At 35.0% G+C, this 22,959-nt stretch overlaps 1 protein-coding gene across 1 annotated transcript in view; it reads right to left on the bottom strand.

The window, feature by feature from the left end:
* Positions 1-22,959, bottom strand: part of MALRD1 (MAM and LDL receptor class A domain containing 1) — an 844,925-nt gene that overhangs the window by 360,254 nt on the left and 461,712 nt on the right. Inside the window, 1 exon segment of the mRNA XM_020966909.2 lies at positions 5,507-5,517. Within this exon segment, the coding sequence (XP_020822568.2) occupies positions 5,507-5,517 (11 nt within the window).

Raw genomic sequence — 22,959 nt, 5'->3', positions numbered from 1 at the left:
TACTACTGGGCAAGTAGAAACAAAGCACTGATTCAAGGAGGTAGTGTAAGTCCTGGACAGGCTCAGGGGAGATGCAACAGAAAGGCTGAAAAAATATATAACAAGTTCCTTATCTAGTTGAAGTTTGATTAAACGGTTTTCAACCCAATCTGTGAATCACTGTTGAGTAGCAGTTGAGCACAAGGCTGTCTTTAAAAGGGACCCTCCTTGTTTCCTTTAAATGATGATGAGAAATGGAATTTCTCCAACAGCATTACATGAAAACAAAGCACTGACTCAAAACTATAATCTATGACTATACTTTTTCACATAAAGAAGATTTGTTTTGGTTTCAATAAACGGCAACAAATGTGGTAATTCTTATAAAGTTCTTTTCAACTTTCCCCCTCTCTTTCTAAATAATAGTACTGACTTCAGGCGATCAAGAGATGGACAACATCTATGGAGGAGAGACCATCATTTACTATTTCAATGTGATTCTGTAAAGTGGTTCTTTGGAGGGCATTCAAAATACACAATGTGACAAATGCCAATTTAGCAATGATTTTAGCAATCAAAAATGCATCTGAGGAAGAGTAGTCTGGTTGAGATATTATACATGTTCTTCTTATTGATGACTCGTTTCTTTGTAATAGTGAACTAACTGTATAGCTCACCAACAAGCACTGACAATGACTCATAAGGAAAATAAATTATTATAAATATCTATAAGATGGAATAGATTAATTTTACATAGAAATTGAATTCTTAAACTGACATGGCATCTTAAAGAATTTGCTGGATTAAAATGAATATAATTCATGTGAAACAAAAGTAAATACAGAATATATACAAAGTGAATAATAACTTCAGGGGTAGAAGAGCTGGGGTACCCACAATAGCTTAATTTAGGATACTTAAATAGACTCTTGAATGGTGCCAATGATTCCACTAGATGGTGGAGAGGAAACAGTACATTGTAGACAAGGTTAACCACTTGCACAAAGTGATGGAAATAGGAGATAGAATGTTCTGCACTGGGTATAGTAACTGGTCCAAATTGACTATGACACCAAGGACATAAGAAACAATCATGTGAAATTAATCTGGAGGTATCAGCTGAAACAAGATTTTAAATATCTTGAAATGCCAATTAGAGAAATTTGCATTTTATCCTAGAATCAACAGGTAGTCATTAAAGAGGGAGTGATTCACTTCAGTTTTTTGAGCAGGGAAGGGACCTGACCAGTCTTGTGCTTTAGGAATAATATTGTGGCAGATTGTGGAAAATGGAATTGAAAAGAGACATATTAGAGAAAAGGAGATCAGCCAGAAGGCTTTTCAATAGTCCAGGAGGAAGGTAATGAATTAGTCAATTGTGGCGGTATCTCTGTAAGAGAAGAGGAAGGAATGGTTGAAAAAAAACTTAGGTGGTGGTTGAATTGACAAGGCTTGGCAATTGACTGGATATGAAATGGTGGGAGAAAGGGGGAGAAAAGAGGCTGAGGATGATTCTGGTTTTGCAAACCTGGGTGATTGGAAAGGTGGTGATATCCTCAACAGAAAGAGATAAGTTAGGAAGAAGGGTTGATTTGGAGAGAAAGATGATGAGGTTAACTTTGCTCATATTGAATTTGAAATGCCTATAGAATATCTAGCAGGTAGTTGGAGCTTCATGAGTGGAGTTCCAGAGTTAGATGAAGACTAAATATAGATTTTAGTGTTTAGTGTTGACAACTGAACTCATGGGAATGAATGAGTCCCTCAAGAGAACATATATAGCAAGAAGAGGAGAGGACCCAGGTCGGAGAGCTGGGCATAGCCACTGATAGAGCACAAGAGATGGATGGTGAGATGACACAGTCCTTCTTTTCTAAGACAATGGAACAATCAAAGAATAATAAGATAGAGTATGTGTTTAAGGGCTAAAATATAGGATAGAGTAAGGACACTAGAAACTCAGAGTAAAGAGAATGGGCCAGAAGATTTAGAAAAGCTTTTGTAGAGGTAGCAGAATTACAGCTAGTCCTTGCAGAATACAGAAGCAGAGGGTTTGATGCCTTAATTTTCACTTTATGGAAACTGTATAAAATGAACAGTTGTATCATTTTACTGCAAATAAGGGGCTTGTTAGATACATATTTTGTTTGCAGTGTGCTTTTTCACCAGTAGATGGCAGGCACATATATTTGGTAACTATTAATTGGGACCTCGAGAATCATAGAGTCTCTCAAGCAAATTAAAGTTGTTACAAATAGTATGTCACTTGTACAAGTTCATAAAATACCATCACAAAATAACCTTGACTGAAACATGACCAAAATAATTATGTTTCCTTTACTGAGCTTTATCAATAACTTGAAGAGTTCAGCTTCTATTGATTAGAATTTGAGCTACTCACTGCCTAGTACAGACCTCTTCTAACCTGCTAATTGCAAAACTCAATTTTTCAGGAACTATATAGAAAGCTTTGTCTTCAGAACACACACACGCACATATATGTACACATCTGTGCGTCTATGTGTGTATACATATATACGTGTGTGTTTTCTTCATACTAGGCTAGTTTCATACAATGTTGAGACATAAGACATCCCTTCCTTTTCACTCACATCTAAACTAAATTAACTTTAAGATGGACTTAGTTTCCTCATTTACAAAATAATAGAATGGATGAGGATTAAGATCTCTGCAAGCTCTGAATCTATGATACTATCATCCCATGGCCATGACTTTGTCTACCTGACTATTTTGTTTCACCAGGAAAATGTTCCAGTAAGAATTAGAAGTATCCTTTTAGCTCTTAAAATGAGAGCATCATAGATCTAGAACTTGCATGTACATCAAAAGACACCTAATCCAACCCATTCATTTGACAGATGAAGAAACTGAGAGCCAGGGAGATATAGTGGCTTGCCCATAGTCACAACAGTAAGTATTAGAGGCAGGAGTGAAGCCAGGTCTTCACATTCCAGAACACTATACTATACTACCTCCTGTTTCCTAGGCTTGCCAATGGCATGGTTGCTACATTATTTAAAAGGAGAGATGTGATTTTGCTTAGAAACTGTAGTCCATTGTGGAAACCAGTGGACAAATTAGTTAGCAGACAACCATCAATCTCTGCTGATGAAAAAAATTCAGTGCCACAGGGTCCAAGACAAAAAGGCCCTATATGCACCAAAACATTCATATTAGTCCTTTTTCTTTGAAATAGCTCCAAACTAGAAACAATGTGGATGGCAATCAACTGGAGAGATCCTATGAATGCAACAGAATATTACTATGCTTGAGGAAATGAGGAATATAAGGAATTCAAAGAAACATAAGATATGTGAACTAAAATAGAATGGGGAAAAAACAGAACCAGGAGAACAATATGTTTGATGGTTTTAAGAATTTAAGTTAACCAGCTTTGAAAAGCAACTTAATCTTGATTAAGGGCAATACTGAGTCCATAAGATAAATGACGATGGATGCTTCTTCACATTATCAATAAAGAAATTGGGAACTACAGTCACTAAATGTTTCACTTGTAATATCTAGGTCACTGTGTTGGTTCGTTTTGCTTATTCATTTTTGATTGTGTGAAGGAAGGAGAGTGATAACATGTTAGGGTTATAAGCAAATTCCTGTGGTATAAAAGGAATGAATAATATTTAAAGCATATAATAGCATACAGCATAATTTTTAAAAATACTGCAACTTTCTACACAGAGACAACATGTAGAATTTTCTAGAAGATGCTCAAAGGCAAGCAATAATGCCTTGGATTTCTAATGGCAATAGGACATATCTAGAAATCTTTACCTGATAAGGTATGACAGCCTCATCTCATTTGGGGGTATTCATGGCATTTTTAACAACTTTTTTCAATTATTATGTGACATTGGATCCCCAATGATGCCAAGTAATTTCCAGAAAGGGGTGACATGGATAAATATCTATTCTTTAATTTAAAAATATCAAAAGCCCATACTGGTGAGTCTGAACTAGTGAAATAGGAAATAGAGGCCATGGATAGATGGATGGATGTCACCGCCTTTTCTAAAACTTCAGACACCAAGTAACTTTCCCAGGATCACATAGCCAGTATATGTCAGAGGCATGAATTGAACTTAGGTCTTTCTGGCTATGAGAGCAACTCTTTACTGGGGGATGTATCAGTGCAAATTTCTTTCCCATCTCTTTTACAAGAAAAAAAAACTACAAAGTTTTTCACTAATTTTATAGTCTTTGGATACCCTAATTCAATGAACCAGAAGCACTGTGATAATTCATTCTTTATACTGCCTTTCACTGACTTATCTCTAAGTCAAGGGAATTGGATGTTTACCTCTTGTTTCTTTTAATCATTGATGTTATCTAGCGACCTAGAAGCAGAGAGAGCAAGAGCAAGTAGAGAGGGAAAGAGAGAGCGGGTGGGGTATGGGGAGGAGAGAGAGAGAGAGAGAGAGAGCACCTTTTTTTGTTGTTATAAAACTTAAAAGTATATCCAATCATTGAATTTAAAAAAATTTACAATATTCTCTTGCAAACAGATCCCAAACAGGAATTATTTTCTATTCCTGTGATGGTAATTTTTCTTCCTGTCTTTCCTCAGATATTGTCTCTCTGCTCAGGTAGAGGCCAATTTATTTGACTGGACAATTCTAGACAGATACAGAATTAGAAGGGACCTTACAAGCCATCTAGCCCAGCTTTTTCATTTGTAAAATGGAGAAACTGAGACTCAGAAAATTTAAATTACTTCCCCTTGGTTTATATGCAAATGCGTGTGTGTGTGTGTGTATGTGTATACACACACATATGTATATGTATATATTATATAATTCACATATATATCTTGTGTGTGTGTGTGTGTATATATATATATATACATATATATATGTATATATATATGTTACATAATTTAGAAGCAGAATCTGAACCGAAGTATGACTTTAAGTTCAATAACCTATCTACTATGCAAAACTGCCTCTTTTTAGAATTAGTCCTAAGGATTCCAATTTAGGAGCAACATCTCAGCTCTCCAGCATTAAATTGGAGAAACTAAAGTACAGTGACCTCAGGTCTAGCTGAGCACAACTTAACCTTTCCCATACTCCTTTTGGAATTTAAGGTCTCCTCATTCTTCCCACCATCCCTCTTTGGAGACTTTGGAAATCTGGTTATCCTTTGGGAGACCAGGTCTTTGGACTTCATTATGCCTCCAAATCAGGTGCTTTCCTTCCCCTTCCCTTTTCAGCTTCCTTTGGTGTGTTACCTTCCCCCAATAGATTCTAAACTCCTTGAGAGCATGAACTGTTTTTCTGCTTTTCCTTGGCCCCTAGCACAAAACTGGGCACATAGTAGTCACTTAATAAATGTTTACTGACTGACTGAGTGAGAGGTAGGACACTGTGGATCATATATTCCACCCAACTAGCCTTCATTGTAGTGCCCATTTTTATTTTTTTAATATAACATTCTTTATTTTCAATTTTCAATATTTACTTCCACAAGATTTTGAGTTCCAAATTTTCACCCCTTCTCACCCTTCTCCCCGCTCCAAGATGGAATGCATTCTGAATATCCCTTCCCCTAGTCTGTCCTCTATCCTATCTCTCCCCCTCTTCTTTTATTTCCTTCCCCTTCTATTTTCCTGTAGGGCAGGATAGACTTCTGTACCCCATTTCCTATATTTCTTATTTCTCAGTAGCATGTGAAAACATTTTTTTAAACATATGTTTTTAAAACTTTAGGCTTCAAATCTTCTCCCTTCCTCCCTCCCCAACTACCCTTATTGAAAAGGCAAGTAACTCAATATAGGTTATACACATGCAGTTACGCAAAACACTTCCATAGTAGACATGTTGTGAAAAACTAACTCTATTTCCCTTAATCCTATCCTGCCCTCCCATTTATTCTATTCTTTCTTTTGACCCTGTCCCTCTTCAGAAGTATTTGCTTATGATTACTCCCTTTCCCAATCTCCCTCTTCTCTATCATCCCCCTGCTCTCTTGTCCCCTTCTCCCCTTATTTTCCTGTAGAATAAGACAGATTTCCTTACCCAATTGAATATGTATGTTATTCCCTCTGTAAGCCAAATCCTATGATTCCCTCTCACCTTCCCCCATTTCCCCTCCACTGTAAGAGCATTTTCTTTTGTTTTTTTTTTGTGAGATAATTTAGCCCATTCTACCTCTCCCTTTCTTCTTCTCCAAATATAATCCTCTCTCATCCCTTAATTTTATTCTCCAGATATGACTCCTTAATCTTCAACTCACCCTGGGCCCTCTATCTATCTATCTATCTATCTATCTATCTATCTATCTATCTATCTATCTATCTATCTATCTATCTATCTATCTATCTATCTATCCATCCATCCATCCATCCATCTATCTACCTACCTACCTATATATATGTACAATTTTTTTCCTCCAACTACCCTAACACTCACAAAGGTCTCATGAGTTATAAATATCATCTTTCCATGCAGGAATGTAAACAGTTCAATCTTAATAAGTCACTTATGATTTCTCTTTCCTGTTTGCCTCTTCATGTTCCACTTGAGTCTTGTATTTGAAAGTCAAATTTTCTATTCAGCTCTGGTCTTTTCATCAAGAATGCTTGAAAAGTCCTCTATTTCACTGAATGATCATTTTTTTCCCCTCAAGGATTATACTCAGTTTTGCTGGGTAGGTGATTCTTGCTTGTAATCCTATCTCCTTTGCCTTCCGGAATATTATATTCCATGCCCTGAGGTCCTTTAATGTAGAAGCTGCTAAATCTTGTGTTATCCTGATTGTGTTTCCATAGTACTTGAATTGTTTCTTTCTGGCAGCTTGTAATATTTTTTCCTTGACCTGGGAGCTCTGGAATTTGGCTACAATATTCCTAAGAGTTTTCCTTTGGGGATCTCTTTCAGGAGGAGATCAGTGGATTCTTTCAATTTTGATTTTGCCCTCTGGTGCTAAAATATCAGGGCAGTTTTCCTTGATAATTTCTTGAAAGATGATGTCTATGTTCTTTTTTTTGATCATGGCTTTCAGATAGTCCAATAATTTTTAAATTCTCTCTCCTGGATCTATTTTCCAGGTCAGTTGTTTTTCCAATGAGATATTTCACATTCTCTTCTATTTTTTTCATTCTTTTGGATTTGTTTTACAGTGTCTTGATTTCTCATAAAGTCACCAGCCTCCAATTGCTCTATTCTAATTTTTAAGGAAGTGTTTTCTTCAGTAAGCTTTTGGACTTCCTTTTCCATTTGGCCAGTTTTTCTTTTTAGGGCATTCTTCTCCTCACTGGCTTTTTGGACCTCTTTTGCCATTTGCGTTAGGCTATTTTTTAAGGTGCTATTTTCTTCAGTATTTTTTGGGTCTCCTTTAGCAAGCTGTTGACTTGTTTTTCATGATTTTCTTGTATCACTCCCGTCCAGAACTGTGACCCAGATCCAAGCACGGACAAAGCAAGAGATTCCTGCCTCAGCGCTAGCAGAGAGATCCCTGCAATCCCCCTCTGATCAGCCACTTGATTCCCCCTCAGTCTGTGGTCCGGAAGCTCGGGAAGCAGCTACCCACCCCAGGGCCCCATTCTTGGGAAACTGGATCTGAAACCCCACCTTTCTCTCTCAGCACCACAGAAACAGAGTTTCCCCACTAACCTTCTAAGTTGTCTTTGGCATTTGTGATTGAGGAGTCTGGAAACTGCCACAGCTGCCCATGATTTAGTCCTCTGAGGCCTTCTCCAAGTTCACTGCAGCCTGCACCCCGACACCACGCTGTGCTCCTCTTTCAGCCCAGCACAATATACCCTTCTGATCAACCATCCAGGTTGTCTTGGGCTAGAAATTTGTTTCACTCTGTCTTTTTGTGGGTTCTGTTGCCTTAGACTTTGTTTAGAGCCATTTTTTGTAGGTATTTGGAGGGTTTTGGCGGAGAGCTCAAGCAAGTCATTGCTTTCACTCTGCCATCTTGGCTTCACCCCCCATAGCATCTATCTTTAGAGCACAACCTTGATTAGGGTAAGAGATCTCCAGTATGCAATCATTTGCTGAGGGACCCCTTTTAGGTAAAAAAAAAAAAAAGTCAATTACCATAAGCAATATTAGTAAGAGTAAGAATAGAGCTATAGAAGGAAGTCACATGTGAACTAGAGGAAAGAACACAGGATGGTTTCAGAGAAATGTGGAAAAGCTTGAATAAACCCATACAGTGAAGGGAATAGAACTAGGAGAACAATTTGCTGTCAAACATTCTAAAAATGAACAATGTCAATAGACTTATGAACTCCAATTAATGAAATGATTAGTGATGACTATATAGGATTGATGAGGAAGAAAGTTTCCTGCTTCCTGACAGAGGTGAGAATCTCACAGTGCCCACTAAGGATATGGCTAATGTGGAAATATGTTTTGATGGAATATGGATATTTTTGTATTTTTGTAACTTGGTTCTTGTTTTGCTGATGCTCTTAAGAGCATCTAGGTCATCATAATTAATAATTTTATATATTTATAAATATGCACATATATACACATATGTAATATGTATGTTAGGAAGAAGTTTTATTATTATCTTTATTTTGTAGAAGGATAAGGTAAGAGGATGAGACTCTCTAGGTTATGCTTCAATTTAAATAATTATTTCTAAAGATTTGTGGTTTTTGCTTACAAAATTTTAGCAAAGGCTTGGACAACTGTTTAAGGCACTCCATTCTACAAAAAACAAAAACAAAAAAAAATTGATTGATTGATTGATTCAGCAATGGTATACATATTCATGTTGAGGGGTGGAGGAAAATATTTTATTTAAAGTCCCAGAAAAATGCCATTGTTTTGCACCTATTTTCCTTTGTGCAGATTTTAGTTGATGGATGACTGAAGAGATATCTTGTAAATGGAAAGAATTCTATCTGAGACAACTTCTCATGGTGAAATGAACTCATCTAACTAAATGACCTACTCTCTCTTTATATTTTGAAAGGAAGCCTCTCAAGATAAACAATAAGAAGTCTGTTCCATTTACAAAGCTGATGAATTGGTAACTTCTGCCAATTAAATGACTCATCTTTTTAAGAATGAATTACAGATGGCATAAGTACCATAATTAGTAATGAACATTTCTCTATAGAATGATAGGAAAGTTTGGCATGACACATTCTCAGAGTGATCATTCAACATTCCCTACCTTATTTCTGAAGATTCACCACTACAGTGGCATTGGGCTATTCACTATCCACTAAACATCTTACCTCTTTGCTCATATCTTCTTGCCTAACCTAGGAGGGATCAATCACTGAGAAGCTATTAAGTATCTCTTTTGTGCCATACATTATTCTTGGTTCCAGGGATATAAACACAAAAGGAAAATGGTCCCTGCCTTCAAAAAACTTAAATTTTATTTTGGAGAAAAATACGCATAGGTATAGGCATATGTAAAATATATATAAGGTGATTGGGGGTGGAGGTGATTACCATCTGGATGATTGAGAAAAAACTTCACATTTGTGATGAAATACCGCTATGCTGTAAGAAATGAGGGTCCCAATGGTCTTAGAAAACTTGGATAGACTTCCATGAAATAATAAAGAGTGAAATGAACAGAACCGAGAGAATACTGTCTACAGTAACGACAATATTGTTTTAAGAACAACTTTGAGCAAATAAGTCATTTTGACTATTATAGATGCCCAAATTAACTACTAAGGACATATGAAAGAAGATGCTATCCGCATCCAGAGAAAGAACTAATAAATAGAAGTATGTGTAGAATTATATATATATATATATATATATATATATATATATATATATATATATATATATATATATATACATATATATTTGTATGTATGTACACATATATGTATTTGTGTCTAATAGTAGCCATCTCTAGGGCAGAAGAGAAGGAAAAAAGAAAAAAAAAGAAATGTACATGATAGCTTTATCATATGTTTGAAAGGAATAGCAAGTTGTATGTAACAGATTTACAGTTTCATATGCAATCATCTTTTTAAAAGTTGTACTATATTATGGAAATGCTTGCTTTATTCCATAAATTTAAAAAAAATAAGCATTTAAAACTAAAGAAAAAAAGATTCATGTAGAAAGTTCAGCTTCAGCTGAGTATGAAAGAAAACCAATGATTCTCAGGGGCAGATGTGAGGAGGAAGGGCATTCCTGGCATGAGAGAAAGTCAGTGCAAAGGCACAGAGATGGGAAATGGAGACAGGAATAGTAAGAAGGTCAGTTTGATAGGAACACAGAATGTGGAAAGGTCAATTGGGGCTAAGCTGTGAAAGGTCAAACAAAGGACTTTATATTTGATCTTAGAAATCTCAGGGGAATGACATGGCCAGATCTGTGCTTTAAGAAAATCCCTTTGGCAGCCTTGTGGAGGATAGATCGCAGTGGACTGAGACTTGAGGCAAGGAAAATATCTAAGAAACTCTAACAATCATTCAGGTAAGAGGTAAAGAGGGCCTGCAAAGGGTCAATAGCTGTGTGGGTAGATAGAGAAGAGAGGATTCTCTTCTAGTGGGAGAGAAAAGATGTAAACAGCTATATACATACACAGTATATCTGTGATATGTACAATATAAATGGAAGGTTATCTCAGAGGGAAGTGATTACCAGTGTGAGGCACCTCTTTCAGAAGGTGAGGTTGAAGTTTAGCCTTGAAGAAAGTAGAAAGGAAGAAGAACATTTCAGGCATGGTAGACAGCTAGTGGAAAGGCAAGGTTCTTGTTAAAGATCACGTATAAACGTGTATACACCACTTTGATGGATATAGATGCTCATGCTGAACTAGGAATTTCCCTGACAATTCATATGTTTGGTAGTACCCATTCTCCCTCCCTCCCACATATTTTTTCTCTCTCTTTCTACTCTTAAGAATAATTATTTACTGGGTTTCAGCTTATCATGTGTCCCCAAGGTAATTGCCAAAGAAGAAGCTAAAAACACTGACCTTCAACATATTGGGGGGGTTGTTGTAAGCAATCATCCACTACCTCCCTACTTCTTTTCAGAAGTGATTGCGCCACAGTTACACAGGAATGGGGCATTGCATACAATGTCATTTTCAAATGTATTTTAATCTATTGGTGGATTTTGTAAATTTTTTCTCTTCTTTTTCTTCTTACTTTAAAAAAATAGTCTTTGTTATAAAGGATGACCTTTACAAGAAGTAGAGAGAGATACAGAAGGAAACAGGTTATGTAAAACCAATAGCATCAATAAAAATGTATTTAGAAAAAAAAACAATAATTTTCTTCCTTTGTTAAAAAGCCTTATGATGTATTATGATAACAGTTTCCAGCTGACTGCTTTATTTATTCTCAGATACATGCATTAATTTCCTACATAGGAGAAATGCATGAGCATAGAAGAGGGAAATTTTTCTCGCTCAGTCCCTTTTTACTTTGACAGCTTAATGGTTCTGTTGTTCAAAAATATAGAATTCCTTCCCCAAGTTCACAACCCCTTCTCATCTCATCCACATCTTTCCAGAAATTCTCCACAGAAAATCCATCTGACATGACAGGGAGGGGGATAGGTTTTTTTTTAATGATTTGCTTAATATGTCACACATAATGTACCACTTAATCTAAATATTTGTTGTCTCTCATTCTAGGTAGATGACTAGCACATGATTAGATCACTGAAAGGGTTTAATTTTCAAGGAGTCCTGCTCTGTTATTAATTGAAATCTCTTTTCTCAATGTAGTCAATGTGAAGTAGCCTTAATCTAATGAAAGATTAACAATTTAGAACTGTCCATCTAAGATAAGACTTAAGAGGTGATATAACATTAATTTGAGGTCTTTAGGCAAAGGCTAGATGACCACTTGTCAAGGGTAACAGTCATATCAATCAATTATTAGCTAATGCAGGTTGGGCTAGATGGCTCTGGAAGGCTTATATTCTGAACTTCTGAGAATATGAAATGGAGGGAAGGGAAGAAGCGTTTATTAAGTGCCTACTCTATGTCAGGCACGATGCTAAGTGCTTTACAAATATTAGTTTCTTTGAATATAAGAACTAGACACAAAAAGTGACTATCTAGACTTACATTTTTCTTTTCTTCAATATTCTAGTGAAGCACAGAGGTTCTTCCAACTTATTACCATTCTCAAAAACCTCATTAAAATTACAAACCCATCTTTTTCTCTCAAAATGTTAACATAACTGTTAACTTAACATTTTGCTTTCTTGATTTTCCTGAGACCAAAGGTAACTGATGGGACAAGTTCTCCACCTCTAATGATTGTTCACCATTAGAGTAAAGCAGCTGGCTCGTCATTCCATATTAGAGATAGCTTCTATATCCTTGCCCTCCACACTTCTTTCTGAGCCTGAAGGAATCTAAGATGATGGTGCCTGCCCAATGCTTTACTCCCTTGTGTCATAACTGTTACCATTTAACTACGATATGAGTTTATGTCTTCACAGTCATCACAGTGACAAGCTACAGCTATATTTTCCCCCTTCCTCAAATTCCATAGTAACTTAGATCTATAAAAGAGGGGGCTTGAAATAGATGGCCTTAGTGGATTTCTGATGATATGATCCCAAGTCTATCACTTACTACCAGGGTGACTTTTGGCAAGTCATTTAACTTTCCTGGACCTTGATTTCCTGTTCTGCAAAATGAGAGGATTAGACTAGATGACTTCTAATGTTATTTCCAGTTTTAAATTTGTGTCCCTAGGCTCCAGAGTCTACTGAATGTGGAAGGAAAGGAACCCAAATTACCTGGGGCTGTAACATATATGCTTCTTCTTGACCTATCACTATTCATCATGTGTATAAGACCAGTCTTGCTCTTCAACCTTGGTATAAGGTTCCTTTGATTTAAGTTGTTTCTGAGGATACAGGAAGTGTGTGTGTGGGAAACCACAGTATTATATGTGCTTTTATACTTGTGTATTTCAGATTAAGTTTACTATTGTTCTAAGAAGATTCAGTTCATTTAGAGCTAAAAATAATTAAGTCAATAAAGAAACCGAGGCAAGTATTGTAAGTACTAACAAGCCTAAAATGAGAGTTGTGAATAGAGAGAGAGCTGGAAAGATCCTCAGAAGACATCAAGTCAGAGGCTCATAGACCTGGAGTGGGAAAGGATTTCTCAGATGAATAAACCAAAGGCTCAGAGAAGTTACGTGGCTTGCCCAAGAGCACAAAGATCACAGAAAGACTTGCCCAAGATCACAAAAAGGAGGGCAGAACTGGGATCTAAACACAGGTTCACCAACAGGAAAATGATTTACAAGCTTAGAATAAGGGTAAATAACACTTGTTTTCTGTTCTGGCCAAAAACTTTGAGGGTCTTTACCTCCAAGATTGATATTTTTGTGACAGTAAATTAGAACACTTTTTGTTTCAATTCTTACCAAGATTGATATTTTTGTGATGGTAAATTAGAACACTTTTTGTTTCAATTCTTACCTCTTAGACATTGAATGGGCAATGTCTTAGATAAACTAAGGGCTGAGAAAGACCTTAATTTAAAAAGGCCAAGGTCATCCACTACATCCTGGGATATCACCAGTCATTTGACTTTGTCTTGCCACTGCACTTTGATGACTTTTGAGGAGAGAGTGAGGCTGACAATTTTACACAGCTTTGCCTCACTTCAATCCAATCCATGTGCAAGTCATGACATCACCCTTGTGATGCCATTCATCCTCTTTCAGAGTTAAGGATGAACAACTGGAAAACTCAAACTTCTTTTGATACTTCAGCCTGACCTGCCAGTTAATAAATGCATTTTATAAATCTTTACCAAAAATTAATGTCCACAAAAATGTGATCTCTTGCTCAATGATAAATTTTATGAGCTCACCTAAATTCACAGAAGTAAAGCAGTTATTTTTGCCAAAGAAGCAATATTCAGCTCTACCTGGAATTGTTCCTTTTAAAATATGGGAAGAAATATTTGTGTAGTTACACTCATTGTAAAAATCTCCTAATTAAAATGCCTACAATTTTTATTTTTCCTTATGCTCCTCATGATTATTTAGTATAGGCAAGATTATTTAAAAAAAAATACAGTTATCTATTTGCCTTTAGGTAACCTTTGATTTCAACTCTTAGAAGACTTTGATATTCTAAACTTTTCAGTCACTTTTTGGTTATAATCATGTGGTCTACTATAGAAAGTTATTTGTAAAGAATATCTCATCTCTATCTTTTATTCAGAATGTCAATAATATGTTAATCACTCATACAAATATAGGCTTTGAAGTAATGAGAATATAGGTACATGAGAAAGCATTAACATATGACTTCTTGATCACTTTTTTCCTTTTGTGACAGAACATTTTAGGGCTATTTCCCTGTTTGGTCTACTCTACTTTCTCCGATATGTTGAAAATGCCATCCTCAATTCTTTCAGAATTGCTTCATCTCCAGCATGAATATGTGTGTATGTCTATAATTGGTCTGATAAACCAAAATTTCTAAATTTGATTTCGCTAAGTAATTTATTTTACAATTTTTCCCAGTGCCTATGGAAAATGGAATTCCACAACCTCCATAGATTTGAAATTTCCCAGAGGGAGATATATGTATGTATGTATATGTGTGTATGTATATATACATATATATGTGTGTGTGTATGTGTGTGTATGTATGTATATATATAGTATATGTGTGTGTGTATATATATATATACATATATATATATATATAAATGTGTGTGTGTGTGCATGTGTGTGTGTGCATGGTGAAGATAAACAAATTGTAAAATAATACTAGTGAAAAGTAACATGCAAAAAGTAGCATACAAGAAATATGATTAGCCAAGGAGATGAGCTAATAAGAGAACAAGGGTAAAAGATGACAGATGGACAGACCTAGTGAAGCATTAGTACTTAAGGACTGTGTGTGTGTGTGTTTGTGCGTGTGTATATATATGCATATATATACACATACATATATGTATGTATGTGTATGTATGTGTATGTATGTATGTATGTATGTATGTATGTATATATTTGTGTATGTATATATATTCTCCAGGTATTCTGCAGACCTTCTAAAGAGGCCTTATGGGAAAACATGGATAAGAATCAAATAAGATGGGAAGAAATAGAAGGATTATAACTGGAGGTCTCCACATAATAAAATCCTAGATAAAATGAAGTAATGAAGACTAAAATGAACTAAAGATTTTTATTAATTTATTGCCATAATGTAGCATGAGGTGGTTACCTACCAAGTAATTTTGCAGCTACAGGAATTATTTAAGGCTTTTTCTCATAACCTTGATGACTGAATGTATTGACAAAGTTGTAATGTCTTTCAGTGGAAGAAGTGCCCCCCCCATCAAAAATAAATAATAAATAAATAAAGCTATTTAAAATATTGAAGTGAATATTGCTATGTAATCTTTTATATTCATGATTTAAACATTCTAGTGCTATGGATTTTACTGAATTCACTGTAGAGTCATAATTCAGGAAGAAAGTGGTATTCTGACATTTAGGTGCAGTACCCAGTAGTTAATGAGAAGCTAAGAGAGTTATGACACTAAGATAGAGCCAAGAGAGTGCAGATTTTCATCAATCACAGGATGACACAGGAGAACCATAGTAACTACTGAAATATAGTCTCCTATTGTTACACAGGAAACTCATCAATAAAATTAGAGTTTTAAAAGATATGTGAAGACCATGGAAACAGGGAGAGGTAAAAGAGGATGGATACACAAACATGGTGTGATCCTTAAAGAATAGTGTTGGAAGGTTTGAATCCCAGAATGAGTGGGGGTTGATAAGAAAATCTAAGGAAAACAAAAAGGGGATTCGAGTTATATTGGAAAATAAAGGAAAATAAGAAATAGGCTTATGAATCAGGATTATTACAATAAATCAATTAGAAAAGACCAAATATAAAAATAAATTTAATAGGGATATGGTAATACTTAACTGCACTTGAGTTCAAGCCCTCAGGCTCAGATGAACTATATGAAAGAATTGGCATACATAGGTTATTGCTAAACAGTTTGCAGTAACCTATGAAAGACTATGGAGAACAGGAGAGCTATCACAGTGAAAAAGGAAAAATTTCAATAATTTATAAGATGGTAGCAAAATAATTGGTGGACTATGGGTCAATAAAATTGATTTCAATTACCTATAAAATTCTAGAACATATTTTGGTTAATGAATATTTAAAAATCAATTGTAATCACAAATAGTAATCATGGTTTCAACCATAACAGACTGTCTAATGACTTCCTTCTTTGATGGATTTATAAGACTGGTACATCAGAGTAATGATGTGGGATTAATTTGCCTATCTTTCTATAGCTATTTATTTTTTGACAAAGAAATACATTCTAATATATGAAAAAGTTCAAAAGCCATGGTTTACATGATAAATCAGCAAGTATTTATAAAGTACCTCCTTTGCATCAGGCATTATGCTAAATGCTAGGTAGCTGGATTTCAAACTAGTTGAATGGTTGGACCAAAGTCGCTCACTATCAACATGGAAGGAAGTCTCCTGTGAAGCACTACACCAGAGTAGCTTCCTCAGTCCCCTCTGTTACCCTGTAATTGCATATCATTACCTGTCTACACATGTATCCAAGATGCCATGAATGTTTAAGTTCTTGAAGCAAAAATATTATGACACTGAAGACATGATTACTGGGCATATGCGTTATGAACCATCTTAAAAACCATCATGGACCATCACAAACATTCTGCAGAAAGCAAAAAAACCTTTTATTGCCTCTCATTGCAGTACTAAGACAGTTTTCAAATGTAAACCTATTCCCCACTTATGTTAATATTCTTCCACCTGGAAGATTTTCAAATGAACTGGTAGGTAACAGTGGTCAGTCATTCACTAATTCCTTTGGGAATTTGGTTGATTTGCCAACTCTAGTTGGCACAGTGGTATAAGAGAAGAAAGCAACATTCTTTTACATATAAACATTGCTAAGAATTAAGCACATTTACTACAGTACTTTTCATTTGCCAGGAAAGAAGTAAATATTTCACATCTGAAATGTCTATTCATTTTCATTAATTAGTCAGGTGGCCAACATTAAAAAAAATCTGTGTCTGAAGACCTTTTAAACTTTCTTACCATATCCCATCACATAGTTCTATGAGCGAAAATTATCTCTTCATTCTTAAAAGCATAAAAATAAATTAAATGTGGAAGCACAGTTAAAACTTGTATTTTTTTTGTATTGAGCCATATATTTAAAAATTTTGTTCCAAAAAAACCCTCAATGTTGAAATTAAGTTTATATCCTTATGTTAAATTAATCTCAGTATATTGTTAAACATTTTCCAATCTGTAACTTAATTTATTTGCATGTTATTAATATTTAAGAAAAAGTTTTAAATAACATTTAATGTAAAGTCTTATCGATGAATAGTGAGCATATGAGGTCTTGTGGATTATAGAATCTTCCACATGAAGTATTTGTAATTGCTTTTATAATTAGAGTTTTATAATTTAGTATTTAGAATTTTCATAATTATAGGCAGAATAAAAATTTCTATTTTAAAACTTTGATACTCAATGTGGACTTCTGGGAGCAAAATTTGTCATTGCTGTTATGTTAAGTGCTTATTGAAGAAATTTAAAAGAATATTATGAATAGCTTATTATATTGCCATGAGGTTTATGAATATTTTGATGTTTTGAAAGGGATTCTCTGGAGAGTGGGTGGAAGCACTTAGGAACCACTGAACTACTTTTAAAAATAGAATACTATCTAGGACTAAAAGGTTGTCTCATTTTGCATTCTTACTTGTTCTAAGTGACTACAATTTTTTTTAAATCTGACCCAAATATTAGTTGCTACAATTAACTATAAATGTATGAAAACACTACCCTTTATTAGGACTTGAGACTGATATGTTGAGGTGAAAAAGACTGTATTTTATCAGTACAGTTATTAAGTGAATTGCTTTATACACTGTCATGTTAATATCTTCCTCTCTCTGAGATATAATAATCATGTGGACATTCATCACACCAGAGAAAGAGGAAATGGTCTTTGCAATGGCTCCACAAATCTCAATGTCCTTCCTTTGCTTTGGGAATAAACAACTTACTCTTACTTGAGTATTTATTTTGCATGAATAAGTGGGCATCCTGACAACATTCTGTTTCTCTAACATTATCTCCTAAATGATTGATACTCTTAGGCAGGTGATGTAAAAACAAATAGGAATAGATTAGGAAGTCTGCTTGAAGTAGAACAGAATGTCATCATGTTTCCACTACCAGAGAATACAGTCATTACCCATCCATTCAATCAGATGTTATGTGAACACACACACAGATAATGAATTCGGGGTTTGAGGCAAAAGGAAGATGAAATGAAAATTCAATGAAAGCTACTGTTCGTAAAAACCATTTTCCCTTTATTTTCCCTGTTTTTCCTCCAATTTTTTAAAAAAAATACATATATTTCACCCAATTACATGTTAAAAGAATTTTTAATGTTTTTTTTTAATTTTTGAGTTCCAAATTCTATCTCTCTTTCCCTCCGCTCCCCTCTCCCTGAGATGGTATGCAATGAGATATAGGTTATGTAAGTGCAATCATATAAAGCATTTCCACATTAGTCATTTTGTACAAGAAGACTCAAATAAAAGGAAAAAAATGAAACAAAGAAAGTGAAAAATCGAATGTTTCAGTGTGTATTCAAACAATACCACCTCTTTCTCTGAAGGCTGATAGTATGCTTCATCATTACTCCTTTGAATTTTCTCAAATCATTATATTGTTGAGAATAGCTAAGTCATTCACAGTTCTTTATCATACAATGTTGCTATTACTGTGTATACTGTTCTATTAGTTCTGTTCACTTTACTTTGCATCAGTTCATGTAAGCCTTTCCAAGTTTTTCCAAAATCATCCCAATTATTTCTTATAGCACAATAATATTCCATTATAATCATATGCCACAGCTTGTTTGGCCATTCCCCAATTAATGGGCATCTCTTCAATTCCCAGTTTTTAGCCACCACAAAAAGAGCTGCTATAAACATTTTTTTGTACCGATAAGTCCTTTCCCCTCACCCCTTTTTATGTGCTTGGAATATAGATTTAGCAGTGGTATTGCTGGATCAAAGGGTATGAATAGTTTGGTTGTCCTTTGGGTACAGTTCCAAATTGCTCTCCAGAATAGTTAGACTAGTTCACAACTCCACCAACAATGCATTATTGTTACAGTTTTCCCACATTTTCTACAACAGTAAATGGGACAAAAAGATATAATATGCTGTTAATAAGGGCAAACTGTTTACATCCCTACAAGTGAAGATGACACTTGCAACTCTTGAGAACTGTATTGTTATTACACCATGTTAAGGAGTATACATAAAGAAGAGTGGATAATGGGACAGAAGGATACAATATGTTGTTAATAAGGGGGGGTGTTTAAACCCCTACAAGGGAATATGAGACTTGCAACCCTTGGGAACTGTATTGTTATTATACCTTGTTAGAGGAGTATACATAAAGAGGGTGAATATTAGTTGACTTTGATGTAATGATAAAAATAAATCTAATTGAGTGGGTTAAATGGATCCAAGTAAGTGGATTGGTCTGATCTAAGAAAATGTACTAAAAAGGAGACAAGGGTAAATTGCATTACAGAAAAAGACACAAAAACCTATAACAACAGAGGGAAAGAAGGGAAGGGGGTGAGCATTGTTTGAACCTTACTCTCATCTGATTTGGCTCAAGAAGGGAATAACAATCAGTTAGGTAAAGAAATCTAATGCCCTATAGGAAGTAGGAGGGAAAAGGGGAAAGAAAACGGAGGGGAGATAGAAATGAGAGAAGAAGCAGTAAGGGTAAAGGGAAAGAAAAGGGAAAGGGATAATAGAAGGGAGGAGGACTGAAGGAGGCGATGGTCAAAAGCAAAACACTAGTTGGAGGGGAAGGAGAAAGGAGAAAGAAAAGCATAAAAAGGGGGCAAAAGGATGGAGAAAAAGACACAGATAGTAATCATAACTGTGAATGTGAATGGGATGAACTCTCCCATAAAATGGAAATGGATTGCAGAATAGATTAAAAACCATAATCCTACAATATGTTGTTTACAGGAAACACATTTGAAAAAGAGTGACACATACAGGGCAAAGGTAAAAGGCTGGAGCAGAATATATTATGCTTCAGCTGAAGTAAAAAAAGCAGGGGTAGCAATCCTGATCTCAGACAAAGCAAAAGCAAAAATAGATCTAATCAAAAGAGATAAGGAAGGAAACTACATCCTGCTAAAAGGCACCATAGACAATGAAGTAATATCATTACTAAACATATATGCACCAAATGGTATAGCATCCAAATTCTTACAGGAGAAGTTCAGGGAGTTACAGGAAGAAATAGACAGCAAAACTATACTAGTGGGGGACCTGAACCTCCCCCTTCTGCACTAGATAATCTAACCAGAAAATAAACAAGAAAGAAGTTAAGGAGGTGAATAGAACATTAGAAAAGTTAGGTATGATAGACCTCTGGAGAAAACTGAATGGGGATAGAAAGGAATATACTTTTTCTCTTGGCAGTACATGGCACATACACAAAAATTGACCATGTACTAGGGCATAAAAACCTCACAATCCAATGCAGAAAGGCAGAAATATTAAATGCATCCTTTTCAGATCATGATGCAATAAAAATTATATGTAATAAAGGGCCATGGAAAGATAGACTAAAAAATAATTGGAAACTAAATAATCTAATCCTAAAAAATGATTGGGTCAAACAACAAATCATAGAAACAATCAATAATTTCATTCAAGAGAATGACAATAATGAGACAACATACCAAAACCTATGGGATGCAGCGAAAGCAGTTCTTAGGGAAGTTTTATATCTCTAAATGCTTACATAAATAAAATAGAAAAAGAGGAGATTAATGAATTGGGCATACAACTAAAAAAACTAGAAAAAGAACAAATTAAAAATCCTCAACTAAACACCAAATTAGAAATATTGAAAACCAAAGGAAAATTAATAAAATTGAAATTAAGAAAACTATTGAACTAATAAATAAAACTAAGAGCTGGTTTTATAAAAAACAATAAAATAGATAACCTTTGGTTAATTTAATTTTAAAAAAAAGAAAGAAGAAAACCAAATTACTAGTATCAAGAATGAAAAGGGTGAAGCTACCAAGGAAGAGGAAATTAAAACAATAATTAGGAATTATTTTGCCCAACTATATGCCAACAAATTTGACAATCTTAGTGAAATGGATACATATTTACAAAAATATAAATTGCCCAGATTAACAGAAGAGGAAGTAAAATACTTAAATAACCCCATCTCAGAAAAAGAAATTGAACAAGCCATTGATGAACTCCCTAGGAAAAAATCTCCAGGGCCAGATGGATTTACATGTGAATTCTATCAAACCTTTAAAGAACAATTAATTCCAATACTATATAGACTATTTGGGAAAATAGGTGAAGAAGGAGTCTTACCAAATTCTTTTTATGATACAAATATGGTGCTGATACCTAAACCAGGAAGAGTCAAAATAGAGAAAGAAAATTATAGACCAATTTCTCTAATGAATATAGATGCAAAAATTTTAAACAAAATACTAGCAAATAGATTACAGCAACTTATCACAAGAATAATACACTATGACCAGGTAGGATTTATACCAGGAATGCAGGGTTGGTTCAATATTAGGAAAACTATCAGCATCATTGAGCATATCAACACCAAAACCAACAGAAACCACATGATCATCTCAATAGATGCAGAAAAAGCTTTTGATAAAATACAACACCCATTCCTATTAAAAACACTAGAGAGCATAGGTATAAATGAAGTCCTCTTTAAAATAATAAATATTATCTACCTAAAATCTTCAGCAAGCATCATATGTAATGGGGACAAGCTAGAAGAATTTCCAATAAGATCTGGGGTGAAACAAGGGTGTCCATTATCACCACCGTTGTTCTATATCATATCGGAAATGTTAGCTTTAGCAATAAGAGAAGAAAAAGAAACTGAAGGTATTAGAATAGGCAAAGCTATTACTCTTTGCAGATGACACGATGACATACTTGGAGAATCCTAGAGAATCAAGTAAAAAACTACTTGAAATAATAAACAACTGTAACAAAGTTGCAGGCTATAAAAGAAACCCACACAAATCATTGGCATTTCTATATATTACCAACAAAGCCCAACAGCAAAAGATAGAAAGAGAAATCCCATTTAAACTTACTGTAGACACTATAAAATATTTAGGAGTCTACCTCCCAAAACAAACCCAGGAACTCTATGAACACAATTACAAAGCACTTTTCACACAAATAAAGTGAGATCAAATAACTGGAAAAACATCAGTTGCTCATGGTAGGCTGAGCTAATATAATAAAAATGACAATCCTACCTAAGCTAATTTACTTATTCAGTGCCATACCAATCAAACTACCAAAAAATTATTTTATAGAGTTAGGAAAAATAATAACAAGATTCATTTGGAAGAACAAAAGGTCCAGAAAATCAAGGGAACTAATGAAAAGAAATACAGGGGAAGGTGGCCTAGCAATTCCAGATCTTAAATTGTATCATAAAGCAGCAATCATCAAAACTGCTTTTTACTGGCTAAGAAATAGAGTGGAGGATCAGTGGAATAGGTTAAATATGCAAGACACAGTAGTCAGTGACTATAGTAACCTATTTTTTTTTCAGCCAAAGACAAGGTTTATTAGAACATCCATCATATTGGGGAGACTCTTGAGGAGTCTGAACATGGGTAAGCAGTAGCTAGATTATGAGAATCTGAGCAGTGGCTAGATTAAAAGAATCCCAGCATCTTAATGGAGACAAGAAAACCTGTGGGAGGGATCTAGGAGTGGCCAAGTAGTTTGGGGTGACTGGAGGAGGGGCCTAAGGACATCTGGATGGGAGTGGCCAGTAAGCTGAGGTGAACAGAACTCCTGGGACCTGGACAGGATTAAATGTGGGAAATAGCCAGGGGCCA

The sequence above is a fragment of the Phascolarctos cinereus genome, unplaced genomic scaffold (assembly GCF_003287225.1).
Source record: "Phascolarctos cinereus isolate Bilbo 61053 unplaced genomic scaffold, phaCin_HiC Scaffold_1;HRSCAF=81, whole genome shotgun sequence".
Lineage (NCBI taxonomy): Eukaryota > Metazoa > Chordata > Mammalia > Diprotodontia > Phascolarctidae > Phascolarctos > Phascolarctos cinereus.
The sequence above is the reverse complement of the archived record's forward strand: the minus strand, read 5'-3'. Positions and strand labels throughout refer to the sequence as shown.